The sequence below is a fragment of the Cavia porcellus genome, unplaced genomic scaffold (assembly GCF_034190915.1).
Source record: "Cavia porcellus strain 051 isolate PalLab524CR breed Dunkin Hartley unplaced genomic scaffold, mCavPor4.1 scaffold_18, whole genome shotgun sequence".
In the NCBI taxonomy this organism is placed as follows: Eukaryota; Metazoa; Chordata; class Mammalia; order Rodentia; family Caviidae; genus Cavia; species Cavia porcellus.
The window spans coordinates 58,458,000-58,478,138 of NW_026947501.1; the positions used below are offsets into that span (position 1 = coordinate 58,458,000).

The 20,139-nt window shown below is 34.2% G+C and overlaps 1 protein-coding gene across 3 annotated transcripts in view; it reads right to left on the minus strand.

Moving 5' to 3' along the window:
• Slit2 (slit guidance ligand 2) overlaps positions 1-20,139 on the minus strand; it is a 345,916-nt gene that overhangs the window by 130,665 nt on the left and 195,112 nt on the right. For all 3 annotated transcript variants that reach the window (XM_063230084.1, XM_063230083.1, XM_063230085.1), the window contains exon 5: positions 13,153-13,224. In XM_063230084.1, the coding sequence (XP_063086154.1) occupies positions 13,153-13,224 (72 nt within the window). The remainder of the gene's footprint in view (positions 1-13,152; positions 13,225-20,139) is intronic.

Here is a 20,139-nt window from a genome sequence, read left to right on the forward strand (position 1 = left end):
GCTGTCAGTTGTACATGAGCTGCTGGGGGAATGCAGATATACAGGTATAAGATTATGATCATAATACAAAAGACTCTTGTCCTTGTATCAAGTTCAGAATTCACCAAAGGGGCTAATTCATATTTGAGTTCTGTTCTTAAAGAACTGTTTAAACATTCTTGTAAAGTAGCTGCTTCTCTTGTAAGACTGCTGAATAAAAGTGCTATAGTTTAATCGGGTGACTTTCAGAGAGCTCCATTCAGATTCCTTACTTCAGAAATTATGTGCATAGAGAACGTCTCATGAAATATACATCTCATTTTTAAGGTCTCCTGGGGACACAATCACACACAAGTCTACCTTGATGTCATGCAAATGGTATTCTAGGACATGCAATATAAAAACAGGTACACCCCAGAGAAGATATAATTTTATTGCTTTTATAAACTTAGGCTTTCCCCCCAAATAATACCTACCACTGATGCTACCATAAGAGCCTAAAGCATTCCTACATGTTAAGAAGTGATGCAAAAGCACAATTTTTTTTTTTCAGGAAAACTTTAAAGCTTCACGGTGTAATATGGCTGCTGTGGTTCCAAGAAAACAAATCCATTCTTGAGTACTTTTGATTTTTACAGATTAAATTCATTTAACAAATAAGTTAATAGCCTTTTTATTTTAAATATCAAACATGTACCTACACTCCTATTCTCTAACCTCTCCAACAGTTTATCAAAGACATTTAAATTAGTACAATGGCATGGAATGTTATCCTTGACACATTACAAAAGAGAAATTGTTTCTAGACAAATTGGCAAAATCTTTTAATGCTATCAAATTTGCCTAATGCAGTCTTCAGGTTAATCTGTAAAAGGGTGAGCTGTATGTTTGCCCACACTGTATTATCCTTAGCTGTCAATGTATAAATCAGTGCTGACACAGCTTCTTCTAAATCATGCATACAATACACAAAGGGTCTGCGCTAGCCTGCCAGAGAGCACTAGAGCAATCTTGTCCTACATTAACTGCAAGGCATATTACCTTCCTTATATAAGAGAAATCAAACTGTTGCCAGAAACTTTGGTCATTGCATCTGTCTTTAACTTTCTGCACAGCCACGTGCTGCATTCGCTTCTTCTTTTTTTTTTCTTTTACTTTTTAAAAAAATTTTATTTAAGGAGAAAAAGGAAAAAAATGGAAAAGGGTACAAATTATACAGAATTTCAGAAAAAAATAAACCGTAGGAAATAACTAGTTAATGGATTACATATTGTCATCTTAGAAATAGTTGCTCAAGTTACAAAATTAAAGCATATAAAATGGACATTCAAACAGACTGCAAGCAGTTCTGTTCAATGATCCAACAAAACTCAGTAATATGGTTATCTATCTTATACACTTAAATATACATGCAGTTATATCCTTTAGAGCACTTTCTTTTCCTCTCTTTTGTACAATGACAATTACACATTTTGAGTTTTATTACTCCCACAGTTCTTTTTTTAAAATATTTTATTTAAAAGGAAAAAGAGAAAAAAAGCAGAACAAAACAAAACAGTGTAAGGGTACAAGTAATTCAGAACTACAGAAAAGCAAAAAAAAAAAAAAAAAACAAAACAAAAGAAAAAACTAGTATGCTATCACCAGTTAATAGATTACTCGCTATCATCTTAGAAACGGTGTTTCAGGTCACAGGATCAAAGCACACAAAGAGAACATTCAAACAGTGAGACTGCAAGCAGTTGTGTTCAGTAATCCAATCCAAACTATTAATATGGTCTTCTATGCAACACACCTAAACACCCTTGCTGTTGTATCCTTCAGGGCACTTTTCTTTCCCTCTCTTTATTACAACAAAATTTACACATTTTGGGCTTTATTGGTCCCTTAGATCTTACTACTTTTTTTTGTTAAGACAATAAAATCAAGCATGATAAAACAAAGCTGTCAGTCAAAACCAAGAAGCTCCGCCAGTGCTAAAGCATTCAGAGTATTTGGCTTGCAAGAGGCTAAAGCCTTCCTTGCAAGTTTTCTGAGTTCAAGTCTCTGTTCACCTGAATCTTCTGAAAACAAAGGTATTTCATGAAGGTTACTTATGAGAGCAACCAAAATCAAGCAAGAGAGAAATTTCTCACCAATGTGTGGATTTGGGGATTTCTGAAGGTATGTTTTATGGAACTGCTGTGCCCGCGTGACTGCATATAGAAACTCTCCCCGCAGACTCCCATTTGTCTGCATATGGCTCACGATAAACAGTGTCAGAACTGTGCAAACATGTAATTTATTTCAGGGTTTCGGAATCCTTTTCTGCACCTTGTTTGTCTCACTCTACTCAGGTCTCTCCCCACTGCCTTTCAAGCCCCGGGTGCTTGCACTTTCTGTAAACAGGAAAGGGTCTGTTCTGAGCCACGCATTTAGTGACAGGCTGATTTTCCTCAGATGGTAATCTCCAATTGTGCTATGAAATTATTCTGAATTAAGGAAAGATCCCAAGAGCAGGTATTTCTCTTTTTCTTTCTTTCTTTTTTTAAATTCTCAAAAATAAATAAATAAAGCTTCAACAATTTATCCAGACACAGGGTAAATGTGTGTGTCATACAGATGATAAGGCATAAGTTACAACATGAAAAAGTTCAGGATGCTTATCTGGTTGGGGCAAGGATGATGGGGTTTGGCTTACATCCGATGAGAATCATCTAGAATCATAAGTGCCCCCCCCCTTTTTTAATTACCTAAAGCCAATGTACTCTAGCACAGACTTCTGTGTTTTTTCTTTTATTTGCTGCCTCCCATCATCCCTTTAACCTCCATCTGTGTTCTCAATCCCTTCTACATTGAATTCCTCATTCTTTAATGTATAATCTTCGGTTTTGGAGTACTGCGTGAACGTTACAAAAATGACAGGGTTAAAAAGGAAAGATTTTGTCTAAACATTAATGTTCTATAATTTTCTTTTCATGGCGGGGGGAGACCTTTGGGTACCCTGGAATAATCTCAGTTGCCAATTGTGACTTTTCCTAGGACAGGCAAAGTTAGTCTTAGACAATGCAGTTTGCCTACAAAACCCATACACTAAGCAGTGCCCTTCTCTGCCTCACTCACAGGGAATCTGTGAAGCCAGTCTTGATTTTCTTAAGCCCTAAGAATAATTTAGCCTAGTTTCAGAGTCTGACTTATTCTTGGTATGAGGCAGTATATAATATTTCTAAACATAAGTCTTAAAAATAGAAATATAAAGTGACAAAAAGGTTAATTATTTGCTTAGTTGGAACCTAAAGTGAATAGCTGAAAATATTACATTCTGTTTATTAAAGTTTTCTTAAGATATTTCCTGTGTTCGTCCTTTAAAAATTGTATATGGTACTATGTCTGTATATTATATATATATATATATATATATATATATATAATATATATAACTTACTTTCCTGTACCTATTTCATTTGATTGCGTTTCAACTGACAGAAAATTCCTATTTCATTGCAGTGTCCGAGTAAAAGATCATATTATCATTTTATTTTTTAAGAGGTAGAGCCCATAAAATATACTGAATGGTGAAATAATACAGATCATAAAAATCCTGAATATAGAAACCAGGCAGAATCTGTCAATATTCTGACTGAATAATTATAGTATTCACTAGCTTAGTTCACCACTTTTATGTCAGGATATCTTGTGGTGAAACACTGTTTTGCTTAAATGGTCATGTTTTGACCTGCGCTATTCTGTTGTTATGCCCTCTTTTATCTTAACCCCCTCTTTTTAAAATTGTTTAGTTTTTTCTTTTTATCTTTTTAATTAAGGGAAAATAAATAAAAAATAGCAGGATACATTATAGTAACCTACTTTGATTTCCTATTAACTTGATTTGAAACCCTGTATTGCCCTCACCATCTTGTTTTGACTGATTTTCCCCTATTCTGCTTTGCTTGATAGTACCAAGTTCGAAAGTATAGGCAAAAGTGTGAAGACAATAGGATTCATTATGACGTCCATTCTGGTTGACAATTATCTTCTTTTAAAGTCCTTTAATGTTTCCAATGCTTTGGTTTTATTCTTTACTGTTTTGTTCAATTTTATTATAACTGGCAATTCTTCTTAAAATAGCAAGAGGCAGTACGGTAACCATTGTTGATCACCTTATATTTTGTTTTTACATTATCTATTATGTCCATCCTTTTGATTTGACTGACTCTGTTTTGATATGTCGCATTTGGTTTTACTCTCTTCAAAAAAAGTAATAAGAACTGTGGGAGTAATAAAACCCAAAATGTGTAATTGTCATTGTACAAAAAAGAAAAGAAAAGAAAGTGCTCTAAAGGTTGTAACTGCATGTATGTTTAAGTGTATAAGATAGATAACCATATTACTGAGTTTTTTTGGATCACTGAACAAAACTGTTTGCACTCTCACTGTTTGAAAGTCCACTTTATATGCTTCAATTTTGTAACTTGAACAACTGTTTCTAAGATGAGAATATGTAATCTATTACCTAGTGATTTCTTACTGTTTATTTTTAAAATTTTGTATTACTTGTACCCTTTTTCTGTTTTTGTCTTTTTCTCCTTAAATAAAAAAAAAATACTATGGTAAGATGAAAGATTCCCAAAATTTAGTTGATTTAAAACACATTAAAGTGGTCAGAATCAATACGAGGGAACAGTAACATTTCACTATTGTAAAGAAAGCTGAGTCACAGGGGAGAAAAGAATAACGAATGTCATTAAAGACAGTGAAGGATATGGGCACAGTCTCTTTTTCTTCTTCTTGGTATGTATAAAATTCAAGTTAGTGTAAACGCCTAACTATATAAATCTTATGCCAACAAATTTTTATTTCTCTCTGTCTGTCTCTGTGTGTGTGTGTGTGTGTGTGTGTGTGTGTGTGTGTGTGTGTCTGTGTCTGTAGCGAGGGGCACTCAGGATTCTACCCAGAATGCTCTACTACTGAGTTACATCACCAACCATATTTTAAGATAGAGCCTGAAAGTTTCCAGGCTGGCTTGAACCCAACATCCTCTTGTATCAGCTTGCAGAGTAGCTGGACTACAGGTCTGTGCCACCACCCCCACTGCCAATAGTTAATTTTAAAAACAGAGTCCAAAATTACAACACACGAGAATACAGAAAAGTACAAATGGACCCGTAAGTGCATAGTTTACTATAATTTCTCTCAACACAAAAGCATACCAGTCAGCCTGGACATTGGTGAAGAGAACATGCACCACAAAGACTATTCTGAGGGATCTGAAATAATTTACATTTGTGGGGAATTTAATCCCTTTACAATCTTTCATGCAGTATTTGTTTTCTCTTACAAATAAAGGATCTCAGTTTTTATTATAACAGTCCAAAGTTGTATCTTGGGGAAAGGAGTACAAAATGGTTCTAATAGAGATTATCATAAATATCTTTTAAAAGATATTGAAGGAAAAGCAGCTAGATTGGCAGTCAGGTTCCCCTAATTGTAAGAAAACTAATCACAATCGTTAGAAATTGAGAGACCATAACAATGTTTAACATTCATTGAACATGAAGCATATGGCATGGTCCAAATTCTCACCACTTTATTATTATTCACAAGAAACAAATAAGTAAATATTAGCATCCTCATTGTTTTAAAGGTGAGGAAATTAGCTCCCCAAATTGTCAATAACTTATACACAGTAAGCATCAATATCTTACTATGAGTTTGATTGGAATTTAGGTGGATGTAAATCCAAATTCCCATTCAAAAGTCACTGCTCTAAAGGAAGATCTTAGTCTATAGACCCTCCAAAAATAGGACATGTGCTGTTATGTCCCTGGGTATTTTGTCATAGTGCTTATAATGAAGACACTAAATACTTTTTGAATAATGTAAATTATTTTGAATTATATAGTGATGAGATAAATATGATGTTTTATGGAAAGAAATTTGGCATGTTTGTTAAAATTAATGAGAATATAAATGGAGGCCAAAATTCAATTAATGGCTACTATAACTACAAGTTATATTCAATCTTGAAGAAGCAAGAAATCTAGAGGTGTATTGCATCCCACAGGACAATACAGCAGCCACAGAAAAATCATGACATTTCCTACCTTATGAATACATGCACTGGATTTTCAGTCACTCAGTTTTTTCTGTTTTGTTTTTATTTAAAAATATTTCTGAAGGGGCTGGGGATTTAGCTCAGCGGCATAAGTGCCTGCCTTGCAAGCAGGCAGTCGTGAGTTCAATCCCTGGTACCGATAAAAACAAAAAAGACAAAAAAAAATATTTCTGAAGATACAGTGTATAAATTACATTTTATAAGAGGTAATGAATTATTCAACAAAAATGCTTAAGGTCATTTTAAAAATTCAAGGTTTAAGAGGTATTTGGTAGTTCATTATAGTCATTTGGGATTATCACATTTCAGAGGGTGGCTTTTTAGATATTTTTATTTTAATGTGACACAAGTAAGTAGTAATAAAGAATATGTAAAAATAACTCTTCTATTTCCATGAAAATAAAAGTAAAATTTCATAACAAAGTATTCAGAGAATAACAATAGCTAATCTAAATGAGCTATAGACACACAAGCTTAAACATCACATGGTTTCTCTCAGGAGAAGATAAAATGAACTTACATATGATAGATAAAGGAGAGGGACAATAAGAGAGGAAAATAGGAGATAGAGAAATATGAAGTAGAGGAAAGTTTAAATGACTCCTCAAATTATCTATTCAACTGTTCCCAAAATGTTTCAACATATGTACTAATTTGTTTCATTGATGCTACCAGTTTCTCTTAGGTTAGAGGATGTTTTTTAAAGGGAGTATAAACCAGGCAATTACAGAACCATGGACAGTTCCCAAGGTACTGGAAAGGCATATGACAAGTTAATTTTTCCCCTCCTCATATTTAGGTACCAAATACAACTCCTGATTTTCATCAAAATTCATAGAACCTATCTTATGCATTAAGAGATGGGAGGTAGCTCTTAATAAATGCAACTTGTCTTCGTTTTCTATGTAGGTAACTGGAGAGCCATATCTACATCTTTCCTAAGAGGGTCTATGCCCTATTGAAGACCTGTGGATTTTAACCGAAGGCTAAGGACTGTAGTCCCATAAAGCAGGGAAATAAACTACGTGTCAAAGGGGTTTTTAGCCTCAGATTTACTAAAACAGTTTACAAAGGAGATGGGTCGCAGTTACAATTTCCAAGTGAAGATCAATGTTTTATTTTTATGATTAGTAGGAAAAGTAAAGGACTACAGATGAAAAACTAACTAAAGAAGACATTCTATAATTATGAATTAATTATGTACCCAAGGTAAATGAAGCCCTATAATTGTGGGGAAGATTGTACATACACTCTTTTCTCTAACAATTACATACGAAACCTATTTTATACAGGCAAACCCTGTTCCTTTATCATTATAAGTTACATAAATGATAAGGAAGAAAAAGAAGATATTAAAACAACAAAAATAAGACTATAATTATTTACATATTTATATATCTGGGCATTATGCTATTTGTGAACTATTCTATAAAGTTTAATAGATTAATGGAAGAGAAGGAAGAAGAGGAAAAGAAGTAGAAAAAGAAATAGTTCCAGCATAAAATGAATTTTCTAAGCAGTTTATATAGTTTTGTAACAACATGTAGATTAACTCTTTCCTGTTTGTCCAATCTTCTAAATGCTAACAAAATATGTATCACAAAATTAAAGGAATTTCTTTCCTAAAATATTATCTCCATGCATCATTGTCTTTCAAATGATATCAAGACTTAGAAAGAACTGTCTCAATTCATTTTGTGATTTAAACATTTGTCTTACTGCATGCACAAAAAGAACAAGGGCAAACATTTTCCTCAATCTATTATTTATTGATTATTGTTTTCCCTGGAAAAGGTGGGAAAGAGTCCTAATGGCTATAGGATTAACAGAAACATAGTAAGATAAGCAAATGGGGAAAGCATATGTTTATGAACAAATAAGAAATAGTATAGTTTGGTTGAACCATAGAGTATGCTTACACCTAGAACAAAGTGAAAAGATGAAACATGTAGATGTGGCTCACTTTACACAACAGGTACAAGAATTCTTACTGAGATTTAATCATTATAATTGTCAATATTTTAAAGAGAAAAAACAATTTCAAAACATGATGATTAGAGGGTAACAATGGTCAATATATTATGCATTGTCATCTTCAGAAAAGTTACTCAGAATACAAGATACCTGCATTTAATTGTCAAAACAATACTAGCACAGACATTTCTCTTCACTGAATTCAGAGAAATCAGCACTATAATTATTTATCACTTTTCCTCCAGCTTCTTCTAACCAAGGGAGACAATACAGTGTTTACACATGTGAGTCTCATTTGTTTCACACAGAATATAATTATTAATACTGAGCTCACTAAATAAACTAAAAGTATAGTTATGTTTGTGATTTCAATACAATTAGTAATCTGTTTTTAATTTTACATTTTATATATTTGTGTGAATATTCATTTTGTTTAAATTATGGGTTTAGTACAACTGGAAATGTTTTCTTAAAAACACAAGAGATTTTTGCAATATTTTAGCGCTCATAAAGTATGTATTTGAGGCTTACCTTTGTAAGTATAAGCTCCAAAGCAGGATTTAATATGAATATTTTCAAAAAGATTAAATCAAATGTAAATACTTAATAGATACTTGAGAAGAAAATGATGTACACCATAATATGTCTCCTTTCAAGATTTGCTTAGAAGGAAGAACAGGCTTTACTGAATCTTAGTCAAATCTTTTGAATATATATGCAAAGTTTCTAAAAGGAAGTCCTATAAACATTGGTTATCTCGGTGAGGCGTTGGATGGTAATGATATGGTGTCGATACTTTAGCTCATATTTCTTTAGGATTCTGAAATCACAGATGTAAATCTTATGCAAAAGTGTTGCCCATGACGATCATAAAACTACTACTTAGTGATATTTTAATGTTTTGTTATTCTCACATCTCATTTTCTAAAATGCAAGAAAGCAGGTTTAATTTTAGGTGGAAAAAATGAGTGGAAATGGGAGTAAATTGTTCAAAAGGAAAAGGAAACCAGGGAGGGGGAGGAAAAAGGCAGGCAGAAAGGAAAAAAGGTAGAGAGGGAGGGAAAGAAAAAGATGAGAAAAGAATAAAATGGAAACAGCTTTTGAACAGGGAAGTGAAGTGGGTCTGGAAAAACAGGACAGGAAGGGGGGAAAAAAGAGAAATCAGGATATATCACAGATAGGTACCAATTCCCTGTAGTGAATGTGATCATTATGGATACCTAAATTGTACTGATAAATTTAAATAAACTAAAATAAGTAAATATACAAATAAAAAAAGAAAATAAGATGTTAGTAAAATGTATTACCCTAGTTAAAAAATTAATAGACATAAACAAAAAAGTTACATGAAGGCCTCCCTAGAGATGCTTAAGCACAAGATAAATGCCCATCTGTCTACTACAGTTTCAGTGTGGTTTGCCTGAAGGAAGGGGAATAAAATCTGCTAATTTGCAACATTTCCACAGCATCAATTTCATATTGTCAGGATGTTGCCTTGAGCATATTTAGCCAATCTACAAGATTAAAGCAAGTGCTTCAGTGGAAATCTTATAATAACTAGAATTTACCGTGAACAAGGCCTGATTGCAGAAATGCAGTGAACCTGTTAGAGTGCTCCAGCCTGGCTCCTGGATTCTGCTCCACGAAGTGTGGGCTTTGAGGCTAAAGCAGATCTCGCTTCCATCCAGTCTCGTCACAAAAAGCACGCATTTCTTTTTTTTTTTAATGTTTCATGAGTGCATATTTGCTGTGCATAATGCACTCCTCCTGCAGAGCTGGCGCAGGTACATAACACATCTTATTTCTTTATTTCATTCTCTTCTTCTCTCCTCCTTGTCTTCTGCCCCCAACGCTTGGTCCCCTACCTTCTGAGAATGTTCAGTCTCCATACTTCTCATTATTATCTTTGCTTTGTCAAACCCTGGTGCAGATAAACAACACATTTCTGCCATCCACTCTGATTTTCTTGCATTGTCTGAATTACTCTGCGGGGGCCCTGCACCATGTGACAATTCCAATCTGTTAATGTACACCTGGCCTTCTCACTATGAATGTAAATATGGTAATACAAATGGCATTTTGATGTATTGTTATTTGGTAAGTGATGGTTACCAATTTACTTAATAATAATGTGAATTAGACTTTAACTCTTAAGTTTCAATATATTTTTCCAGATACAAGATACCTTTCTTAAGTTCAAACAAATCTAAATTTCATAACATGCCTCATAAGATGTGATCTCTTTTTTTTTAAACAAAAGTAGTATGAATGAATTTTTATTTAGGAAATTCCTTTTAATTGCAAAATTATATAGCTATGACCCTAATAATTAGTTGTGCCTCTTAATGCTAAATTTGTTATTTCAACATTGTTATTGTGGTCTTTTACACTGTTCTTTGGAAACAATTACAAAAGGGGAAAACTGCTCATTTGACTATCACTGTTCAGCGTCCACACAAATCTCTTGAAATTCTTTTATTTTCACTGCAACAAAAAGCTCCAAAGCTGAAACTGTGTGAATGCTGTTCTATGCATCTTTCTCATATTGAAACTTTGTTACTTTTACCCCTACTGTTATTTCAGATTCATATTGCTTTATTTTTTAAAACTGGTCATGAAATTTCTTGTACCACGTGCACAAGCATACATACACATTACACTGCAATTTGTTTTAATGCTCTGAACTCTGAAATCAGGCTTGGACACAGCCTCTTTTAGAAATTCTAACTTTTCAATTCACTGTTACCTATTCCTAAACACCAATAAATAATAAAATCCAATCTTTATTTTTCTCTTTCTTTAATCTCTATAGTATTTAAAGTCTTTCTTTAATTAATCTAGGCTTTGAGTATATTTATTTCATTCTGTGAAGAATCTTTTTTTTTCTATTTTGTAAGTTGGTTCCAATTTTCTCATAACAAAATAATCATATCAATTCCCAATATTACTATTTATTTTATGCTACAAACACTTTACTATAACATTTTTCATAGATAACTTCTACTTTTTGATTGTTGAATATTCACAGAATGCAATGCTCTAGTATGGTTTCATAGTATATTACTATTTTGCTCTGATATCTTATTTCATGAGTGAACACAATGATCCATCTATATATTCTTTTTATGAAACCAAGAACTACAGTTAGGTGGGTTTGATGATTTGTTCATGTCTACAAATCCCCAAACAGCAAAACTCTATCACTTTAATCTTAAACTTATAACATACAAAACAACAGCTTTAAGTTTGATGAAAGCCGAGGTGTGGAAGGGTAAAATGTTCTAAAATATTCATTCCTCATAGCAAACGACTACCACTTTTTTGGTTTAATCTCTAAACTTGTTTTGAAGGTTAATGAAGAAACATATGGAAGAAATTCATCATGACTGATCCTACTCCCAAATGTATCCTTAAAGATGGGGAACCTTTTCCTGTTGCCTTGGATTCTTCAAACATCTTGATTAAGATTTCAAACCATGTATTTCAAGAATTTAGAGGTAATCTGGGTGCAGTGGTCTGAATCATTAATCCTAGCCCCTGGGGATGTTGAGGCACAAAGATTACAAGTCTGAGGTAAGCGTGGGGAGCTTAGAAATTGTCTCAAAACAAAACAGAACAAAATGGACTAGGGATATAGCTGACTGGTTTGATCATCAGTAAGTCACAGAGACACACACATACACACAGAGAATGGAGAATAACATGCCTGTAAATTTGCAAATAACATCCCCTAAGGGTACTCAACTATAGCCAAAGGTTTACATTCACAGTGACATAAAGGGAAGGAGAGTAATGTTACACAGGGGTCACTGTGCCAGTCTAAGTAGACATATCATGGAGACAGTTTGGACTAGACATCACCAACTCAGTTGCATTCTCCAAGCCCTAGCAAGCAAACACAAATAGAAAGCAAATGAAATGCTTTTAACTTGAGTGTTCATAAAAAGTAGTCATGATTTGATGGCTCTATACATTTACACCTACAAACCTGTAGTTTTGTGTCTTTCACTGTATAGTTAGCAAGTACAATGTAATAGAAAATCCATTTATATTTAGAAGAAGATGACAAGTCCAAAATGCCTGGCTTTATAAACAATTGTCTTCTTTGACAAGGGAAATCAGCTGTTTCACTTTCACTGTTGGAAAAATAGCACTAGATCCCAACGTGGAGATTTCTGAATGTTATATAATTTTTAAAAAGTGCCTGCTTCATTACTAGCTAAGAAATACTGGATTGCTGAAAGTTAATCTCAACATACTGCAGCAATCTTTGTTTCATACATTCCAAAACCTTATATAAACTAAAGGAAGCATTTTATGTCCCAACATTTATTCAACTAAAAATCACCCTCTTTCAACATTAACATGGTATTTTAAAACCTATAAAGGATATATTGAGAATACTGAGATTGTCACTGATATCTTAAATCTGAAATGTAGCTCATGAGCCAAAGGCACTTAAAAATATTTCTTTAGGACAAATCAGATTAAAGATTCAGGAAGGAAAACTACAGAGATACATTTTTCTTCTTCTAATTTTAGAAGAGGAAACTCTTACTTCATGAAAATAAGAAGGAAAATATTTGAGAAAATATTCAAAAAAAGTCATAATTTTCGCAATTTCATTTTTGATATTTATTAATAATGGTGACTTAAAACCTCTAAAAATTAAACTCTAGGCTCCACTTATCTCTACAAGAAAATATTATCTACTCCCCTGAGAAAAAATAGTTCTTATTCTGCACTTCAATTAACACTGAAGGCAACTTACAAAAGGAGTGACTGAAATGTGATAGCAGGAAAAGAAAATGGATTGCAAATATCTTCAGTCATTTCATGAGGTTTCAAAACATTAGTAGCAGGGTTTGAAGAATAGATTTGATAATGACTAACTTCCAGTTACCTTCTCAGTGAGGAACTCTTCAACAACAGCTTAAACTTTTCTATTACAAGGTCTCATAAGCAAGGATAAAGATACTAAGGTTTTCATCCCTTTCTGATAACAAGATCTTCAACACAAAAAGAACACAGAAAACATGATAATATACACAAACAGTGCAAGTTAAAAGCTACACACATGTATAAATACATAAATATATACTTACAAATTTTTAATGTCAACTGCCCCACGAAAAGCCTTCCTTGGAATAGCCTGAATTTGGTTTTCACTGAGATCACTAAAAACAGTCAAAAAGAAAAAGATAGAGTCATAAAATATTATTTTAGATTTATTTTAGCCACAGTTACTGAGAAATGTAAGATACTTGGAAAGACCTTAATTAAATGCATAACATCAGATGCGATTTCCCATACAAATACATTACAATGCTAATCCACAGACTGTACAGTCATAACACAAATTTATGCTTCTAGATTTTTAATTTCATGAGAACTTATTAAATATGATATTCTTAAGAGTTTCACCTATCCTATAAAGTAAAATATGATTATTATTTGTTGCAAACAAATAGCAAATTTTTAATAGGTCAATTTCAGGAAGTTCCAAAGTCTTAGTACCTGAAATTTCTCCAACATTACTGATCCAGCTTCTTAAGTAAAAAAGAAAGCAAGTTAATTCAGCTTCTTAGAGAAGAGTGAGTACAAATTGACAAAACCTGGGCAATGTGATTAAGTTTTCATAGCTCTCTAAGTAATCTTGAAAATGGACCATGGCAGCACCAGCCCAACAATAAAACAATGTTTCTGCATGAAATAATAATAGAAGGCTGATTTAAAGAACTCTTTAAATAATTCTACTATAACCATAAACACAGACTGTCTATATTTGCATTTTAATTTAATAGACAAATACATTTTAATCAGAGAAAAAAGCACTTTCCAAGTTGGAGTAGAAAGTTTGCCAAAAAAACTAAAAAACGCTGATCTCATGAAAAGAATCATTATTTGTTTTTCAAAGAGCTCAGAGGCAATTTTAGGAGCTGACAGCGCTAGCCTTAATGAGTAAAGTAAAATTACATGTGCACCAAATGCACGGAAAATAGAAAATTTTCTTCTAGTTTTACGTAACACGCTCAGGTAGCCAAAACTGAAATATCAAGTCACTACACTAACAATACTGATGTTTAAATTACCTTTAAACTCTCCGAAAAATGATTCTCACGAAGAAAGATGAAGTTGCCAACCATGGGCACACTGCAGATGGAAATACAACCATTTTCCAAGATGTGGAAGCATACAGGAGATATTAATCCACACCCTAAGCCCCTCAGCTGCTCATAACCAGATCAGAGTACTTGGGCCTACTCTTGTAGCAGAGAGGGAGGGGGATGGAGAGGATTGGCAGTGTGGAGATTTAATGCATGGTCTTGACCTCATTAGCACCAAGTCTTAAACAACCGAGGTATGCATTTACGCCTCAATATCAAGTTCAAATAAAAATATGGTTGCTAAGCAATTTGCAAAGAAATGAATGTTAGCCTACTTAAAGAGAAAGGTTGTCAGCCCCCCCCTCAAAACTCCACATATTTTATTTCACAGAGTAAATTTACAGTATGTGCTTATGGTGGAGGTAAAGCAGCCATCCATTTCCTAAGCGACGAAGCTCATGACTGCTTTCAACAGTTTCAGTACATCCCTAGCAGTAATAAAACTTCATTTCCTTAAAAACTGCTTATTTCTCCAGCTTGTCATTGATTTCAACTGACTTCCTTCCTTTCTAAAATTACACTGAGTGAAGAATATTTAGCAATATATATTTAAAAGTCTACATGGTCTTCAGTGTAAGGTCCTCAGTGCAAGAGCAGAGAGGAAAGAAAGACATTAGGAAATGAAAAATCAGAAAGTAATAAATCAGGAGGAAGTAAAGATTAAATTCAAGCCAATATGAATCTATAATGCCCCCTGAAAACAGTAGTATTAATAATATTCAGTGCCTGCCGATTACATTTTTCCAACTTCTCCTTGGACAAAGAATGTTTTGGATAACACGGAGGTACATAAAAATGGCAGACGTGTCCGCTCCTGCTCCTGGCTCCTTGCAGTCCTGGCTTCTTCACACCTCCACAACTGGATCCACCCCATTCCCTGACTGTAGTGCCAGGTCTAGTGAGGAAGAGGAGGGCAATGGCTTCAGATGGCTCATAGAAATGTCCCTGAAGAACATTGACACACAGGCAGAACCCCATGTCTTCTGAATTTAATTTTAATCCTTCTGATTACCTTTGGCAGAATCACAGGGTATAGAATAACTTTCTCTAGTATTTACACTCTCTCGCTTTTACAAGTGTGAAAGCGGGTCGGCCTCACAGGTCTTTAAAATTCCCATTAGATAAATAATGGTTTATTATTGGAAGAGACAGTTCCAAGATTATGCCATGGGGTAACAGCTGGCATCGGGATACCACTGTAAACAGGTGATTTTAGTTATAAATCTCAAACCTCTGCAGTTCACTTAGGGAGAAAAATCCTACCATATTTTGAGTGCCTACCATATTCGAGTGTTGACTTTTCAGAAAGTCTACACTATTGCATTTAATCTGTAAGTTCCTTAAATCCTCCTAAAACATCTTGTGAAATACGCATTGTTATACTGGTTTTACAGAAAAGAAAATTAAGCATCAGAAATGTCAGGTATTAGTGCTACAGAAAGACGCAAATTATTGAGTGTACAGGAAATGCCCATCCATATTGAGTCAAGAATTAAGAATTTCTAAAACTATAACTAGGATTAGTTAACAAAGATATTCTTATGACTCAGAATTCAGGAATGTTTTCCTAAATTTCCAAGTCTGAGTTATGTATGTCTTTTGCAAAATGATACATTAGACTACATTTGAACACTGATACATATTTTCTATATATGCTTATCCAAGTAGGCTTCAAAACCTCCATCTCAGAGTTTGTGATGTAGCTCAGTGGGTACTACACAAAAATTCCAGCCTCTATGTATTTATTATTAATATATGTAAGGTTTTAATCTTTGTTGCAGAGATTACAGAATTAGATAAGGCTGTCTTTAGCAATTTAAAAATCCAGTAAAAAGATGAAGCAAGTAGACAAACAGAAAGGTAAGTAAAAAACAAAACAATAAAAAAAGCAAATTATTGAAGTGAGAAAAGAGAATGCTTACAATTTAAAGAGAGACAACATGAATATATTGAGTAGAAATATCAGGGCAGGGTGACAGCATGTCCAGTGACAGGATGCCTTAAGTAAGAGGATGGAGACAAAGAAAACAGACCTTTTCATGGGAGTAGTTTTTGATTTTGGTCGCTGAGGGTACAAAACATGTGGCAGGGTAATAGGAGAAGAGGCTGGGTAGACAAATCAGCAGTGTGGTAGGGGTGGTCTCTTACTAGTAGAGGAGAACATTCTCATTTCATCAGACAGGAGTGAGGAGGACAGGCTGGTGAGTGTGAGCAAAGAGGTTCTTTGTTATGCTAGACTGGCATTGGGGAGCAAAATAAATATACGGGGCCGGGGCCAAGGATCTCAGTTTGATTACGTGGTATTTGGAATATGCAGGACTTCTATAACAGATGGAAAGAAAGATAATGAGACCTCACGGAATACAGCACCATCAATGCACCACTCACCTAACCAGGACAATGAATGGGGTACTTCTCCGGCATAAAGCAAAAGATACAAAAGACACTGAGTGATATCAAATGTACATGAACAAAACGTAGAAGGCTAATGCATGTGGAGTAGGTGAGATAAAGGAGGAGGAGATAAGGATCACTTTGAAGGTAGGTGAGAGGGAACTGAAAAAAGCAAATTAGAATATGAATTATAGATTTTATTTTAGGAATTTTTCTTTGTAGTTGCACAATGTGATATGTATCATGGGGTTGGAATACAAGGCAGTTGGAATATAGCACGAAAAGAGTAGTGAGAAAGGTGACCAAAAAATCAGAGAAGGAGAGATCTCTGGAGAATTCTTGAAGCAGGCCACCTTCAAAATAAAAGGTTGTACTGCACACTCAGAAAGATGATTGTGCTCAGTTCAAATGGGCCTTCAGTGCTGGGGAAAGGGTTATAGGTGATGACTGGTGGAGATCTAGAGAGAGGCACCCTGCCAGAGAAATTAGAAGTATGTGTATCTGAGAACAAATTTCAACACTGCCATTTATTAACCATGGGGCCTAGAAAAACTTACTTTCTCTGTATTTCAATTTCTTCATCTGTACAATGGGACAATAATAATGCTCCTCATGATGTTAGGTACAATGAGTAAAGCTTTAAAATGTTCAAAAAACACCTAGGAATACAATGCATCATAAACATGCATGTTACATCGATGCTGTTTGGAAACTCTGCTATTGGTGCACACGTGGATTTGCTCTGTTCCCAAAAGATCACAGTGGGCTATGGGAACATACGTGATGGTGTAGTGTTCCATGAACTGCATAAAATGAAGAAAATGAATCAGAACTAAGTCAGTGCGGGGGAACGATGCAAACAAAGGAGTTTGTCATCAGTTTCCTAAGCAATTGTGTGTAAAAATGTATTTTGGGGGAATGAATGTTTTGATTGAGGTTGATGTTTTAGGAAGACTGATTTGCAAGTTGAATTTCAGCATAGCTGTGACAGAGGAGGTAGTGGGAGCTGTTTCAGAGAGCCTGCAGATGGTCAGTGCACAAGGCAAGTATTTTTTGGAGAACATTAAGTAATAAATTTGAGAGCTCCTCTCCGTTCCAAATATAAGATCTTCACTACAAATTAAGGTGAGAATCACTTTAGGCAGAGCTTGAATGCATTTGAGTTTTCTGATTAAAATAACAAAATGGAAAAAAAAAGTGGAAAAGGTTTGCCAAAGAGACACAGGGTATTGTGGAAATGAGATGAAGATGCGGTGACTAAACTAATTTTGTTTAGAGTCCACTGAAAATGCTCAGGCCTAAAGTAAAATGTTCTGAAACTAAAATTGTGGTTCACACTTTGAGATAACAAGGACATGAAAAAAGCTAGCAAAAGGATCCCAGTCTGAAGTTAATCACCACTGGAAGATCCAAAGGAGAGTGAATGAAGGTGGTTTCAAACAGGAACGAATTTCTATCACTTGGAGTTGGATTATCAGAAAAATACACACTTTCCAGGGCCACAGTAAAGAAGTGCCTCTCGGCAAGTTGTAAAACTTTGGAATTTCCAATTTTAGGTCCTCTCTCATTCAACCCTTTCCAAAAATATGGCAGCAGCATCTCTAATCCAAGTGCCTTTCTCTAATTCTCTGCTGCCATGGTCATTTGTAGAGTATCTCCCAAGATTTAGCACCATTTGCATAGATGACTGAGGCCCCAATATTGTCTCCTTTACTTGATTTATGATCTCTTCCCATACACCCCCCAACACACCCATACACATATACTGTTACTGTCATAATTATAAAAAATCTATCACACTACTTCCTCCTAAATTTTTCTTCATTTCAGTTAAGGAAGTCCTTATATTCCTATTCAGACAAAAGAGTTTGGAGGTCTCACTGATATATGATATTTTTTCTACATCTATATCAAATCCATCACTAAATCCTCTTGATTCAGTTTCCAGAACATATCCAGAATTTTATCTATCTGTGTCTCTGTCCCAAGACCAAAGCCACTTTCGGGAGGAACTAGAAGTCACAGAGTGCTAGATTCAATGAATAAAATAAATAAAGACATACTATAGTTATTGTGTTTGACAGAAATTACTATCAGTGGGTGATTGAAACAGAATGATCATAAAATATAGTTAGTGTTGAAATTTAAAGTTACTATAGTGAAAGGCTATTAATTTTCCTCAATACTCAAAACACTCCCCCATTATTTGAATATACTTACTCCATTTTTGTTAGATGTTATAAGATTTTTAAAATGTAAACATTCCTCAAAACTTTTGACTATTCCTGTAAAACTTTGAATTATTGTATGGTATCATACAAATATGTTTCACTTAAAAGGACAAATAAAAAATACTTTTAGATTAATTTCTTTCTTCCTTGTCTCTCTTGTTAGACAGTACAATGAACGTAGATGAGAATTTTAGTTAATCTTTTTTCTAAGGAATTACTAAGAAATGACAGACCTCGAGGAAATGTGCAGACAGAGTGGCAGGGAAAGAAAACAAAATTGTAAAGAAAAAACCCACAACTCATGGCAACTTGCTGGATGCACGCGCTAGAGAGAGTGCTAGTGGGTAAGTCTAGGCTTTGAGATAGAAGGGTACAAATCTTGTTACAGACACAGTTAACGGAAATCAGGAGAGAAAACTGAGATTCTAAAATGACTCAGTCATTTTCATCACAAGGCAAATGAAAGAGACACTACGAAGGCAGTAGTTCACCAGTTAAAATGGTGACAATAAGAGACTAGAACTCAATAAAGAGATGAGAACCTAAAACAGATTAAAGAGTGTTGTACTACAGTCAGGCACAGTAGCACCTTCCCACAATCCCTCTGCTCTGGGCAGCGGAGGCAGGAAGCCTACAAGCTGAAGACCACCCTCGGCAACTTGGTTTTGGAAGTAAGACCATGATTTTAAAAATTAAAAAAAAAAAAAAAAAGTTTGGGGCTGCAGCCCTGGTTTCAATCCATATTACTATAATACAAACTAATAAATCAATGAAAAAATAAATGCATGTTTTAAAAAGTCTTACATCATGCTGAAAACTGAATCACGCACTGCATATATAAATCTCCTGTTGGGTGACATGCAGTGCATTAGAGTTTCAAATTTTCAGGGTATTCTCCACAAGAACAGTTGTTCAATATGCTCAAAATTTCAATATTTGCAAGGACAAAAATCAGCTATGGTCTTTTCTCATCCTCATACCTATAAGCACAAATAGCAGAAGATCTGATATACCCATTGCTTGGTGATAGTTTTTTCATTATATCTATATATCTATATCAATATCTACATCGAGAGTATTCTAGATAAAAAGAGCACAACCAAGAGCACTTGTATGGTGGAAGACATTCATAACATAAATGTCAGTTAAAGCATTTTAAAGTATACAGTCTACTAGCATTAAATACATTTAGCTTATACACAAGTGTCAGTATCATTGATCTCCATAATTGTATAAGAATTCATCTTTAAAAATTTTTGTAAACTGTAAACCAGGTCACTCCTTTGAAATAAAAAAATTC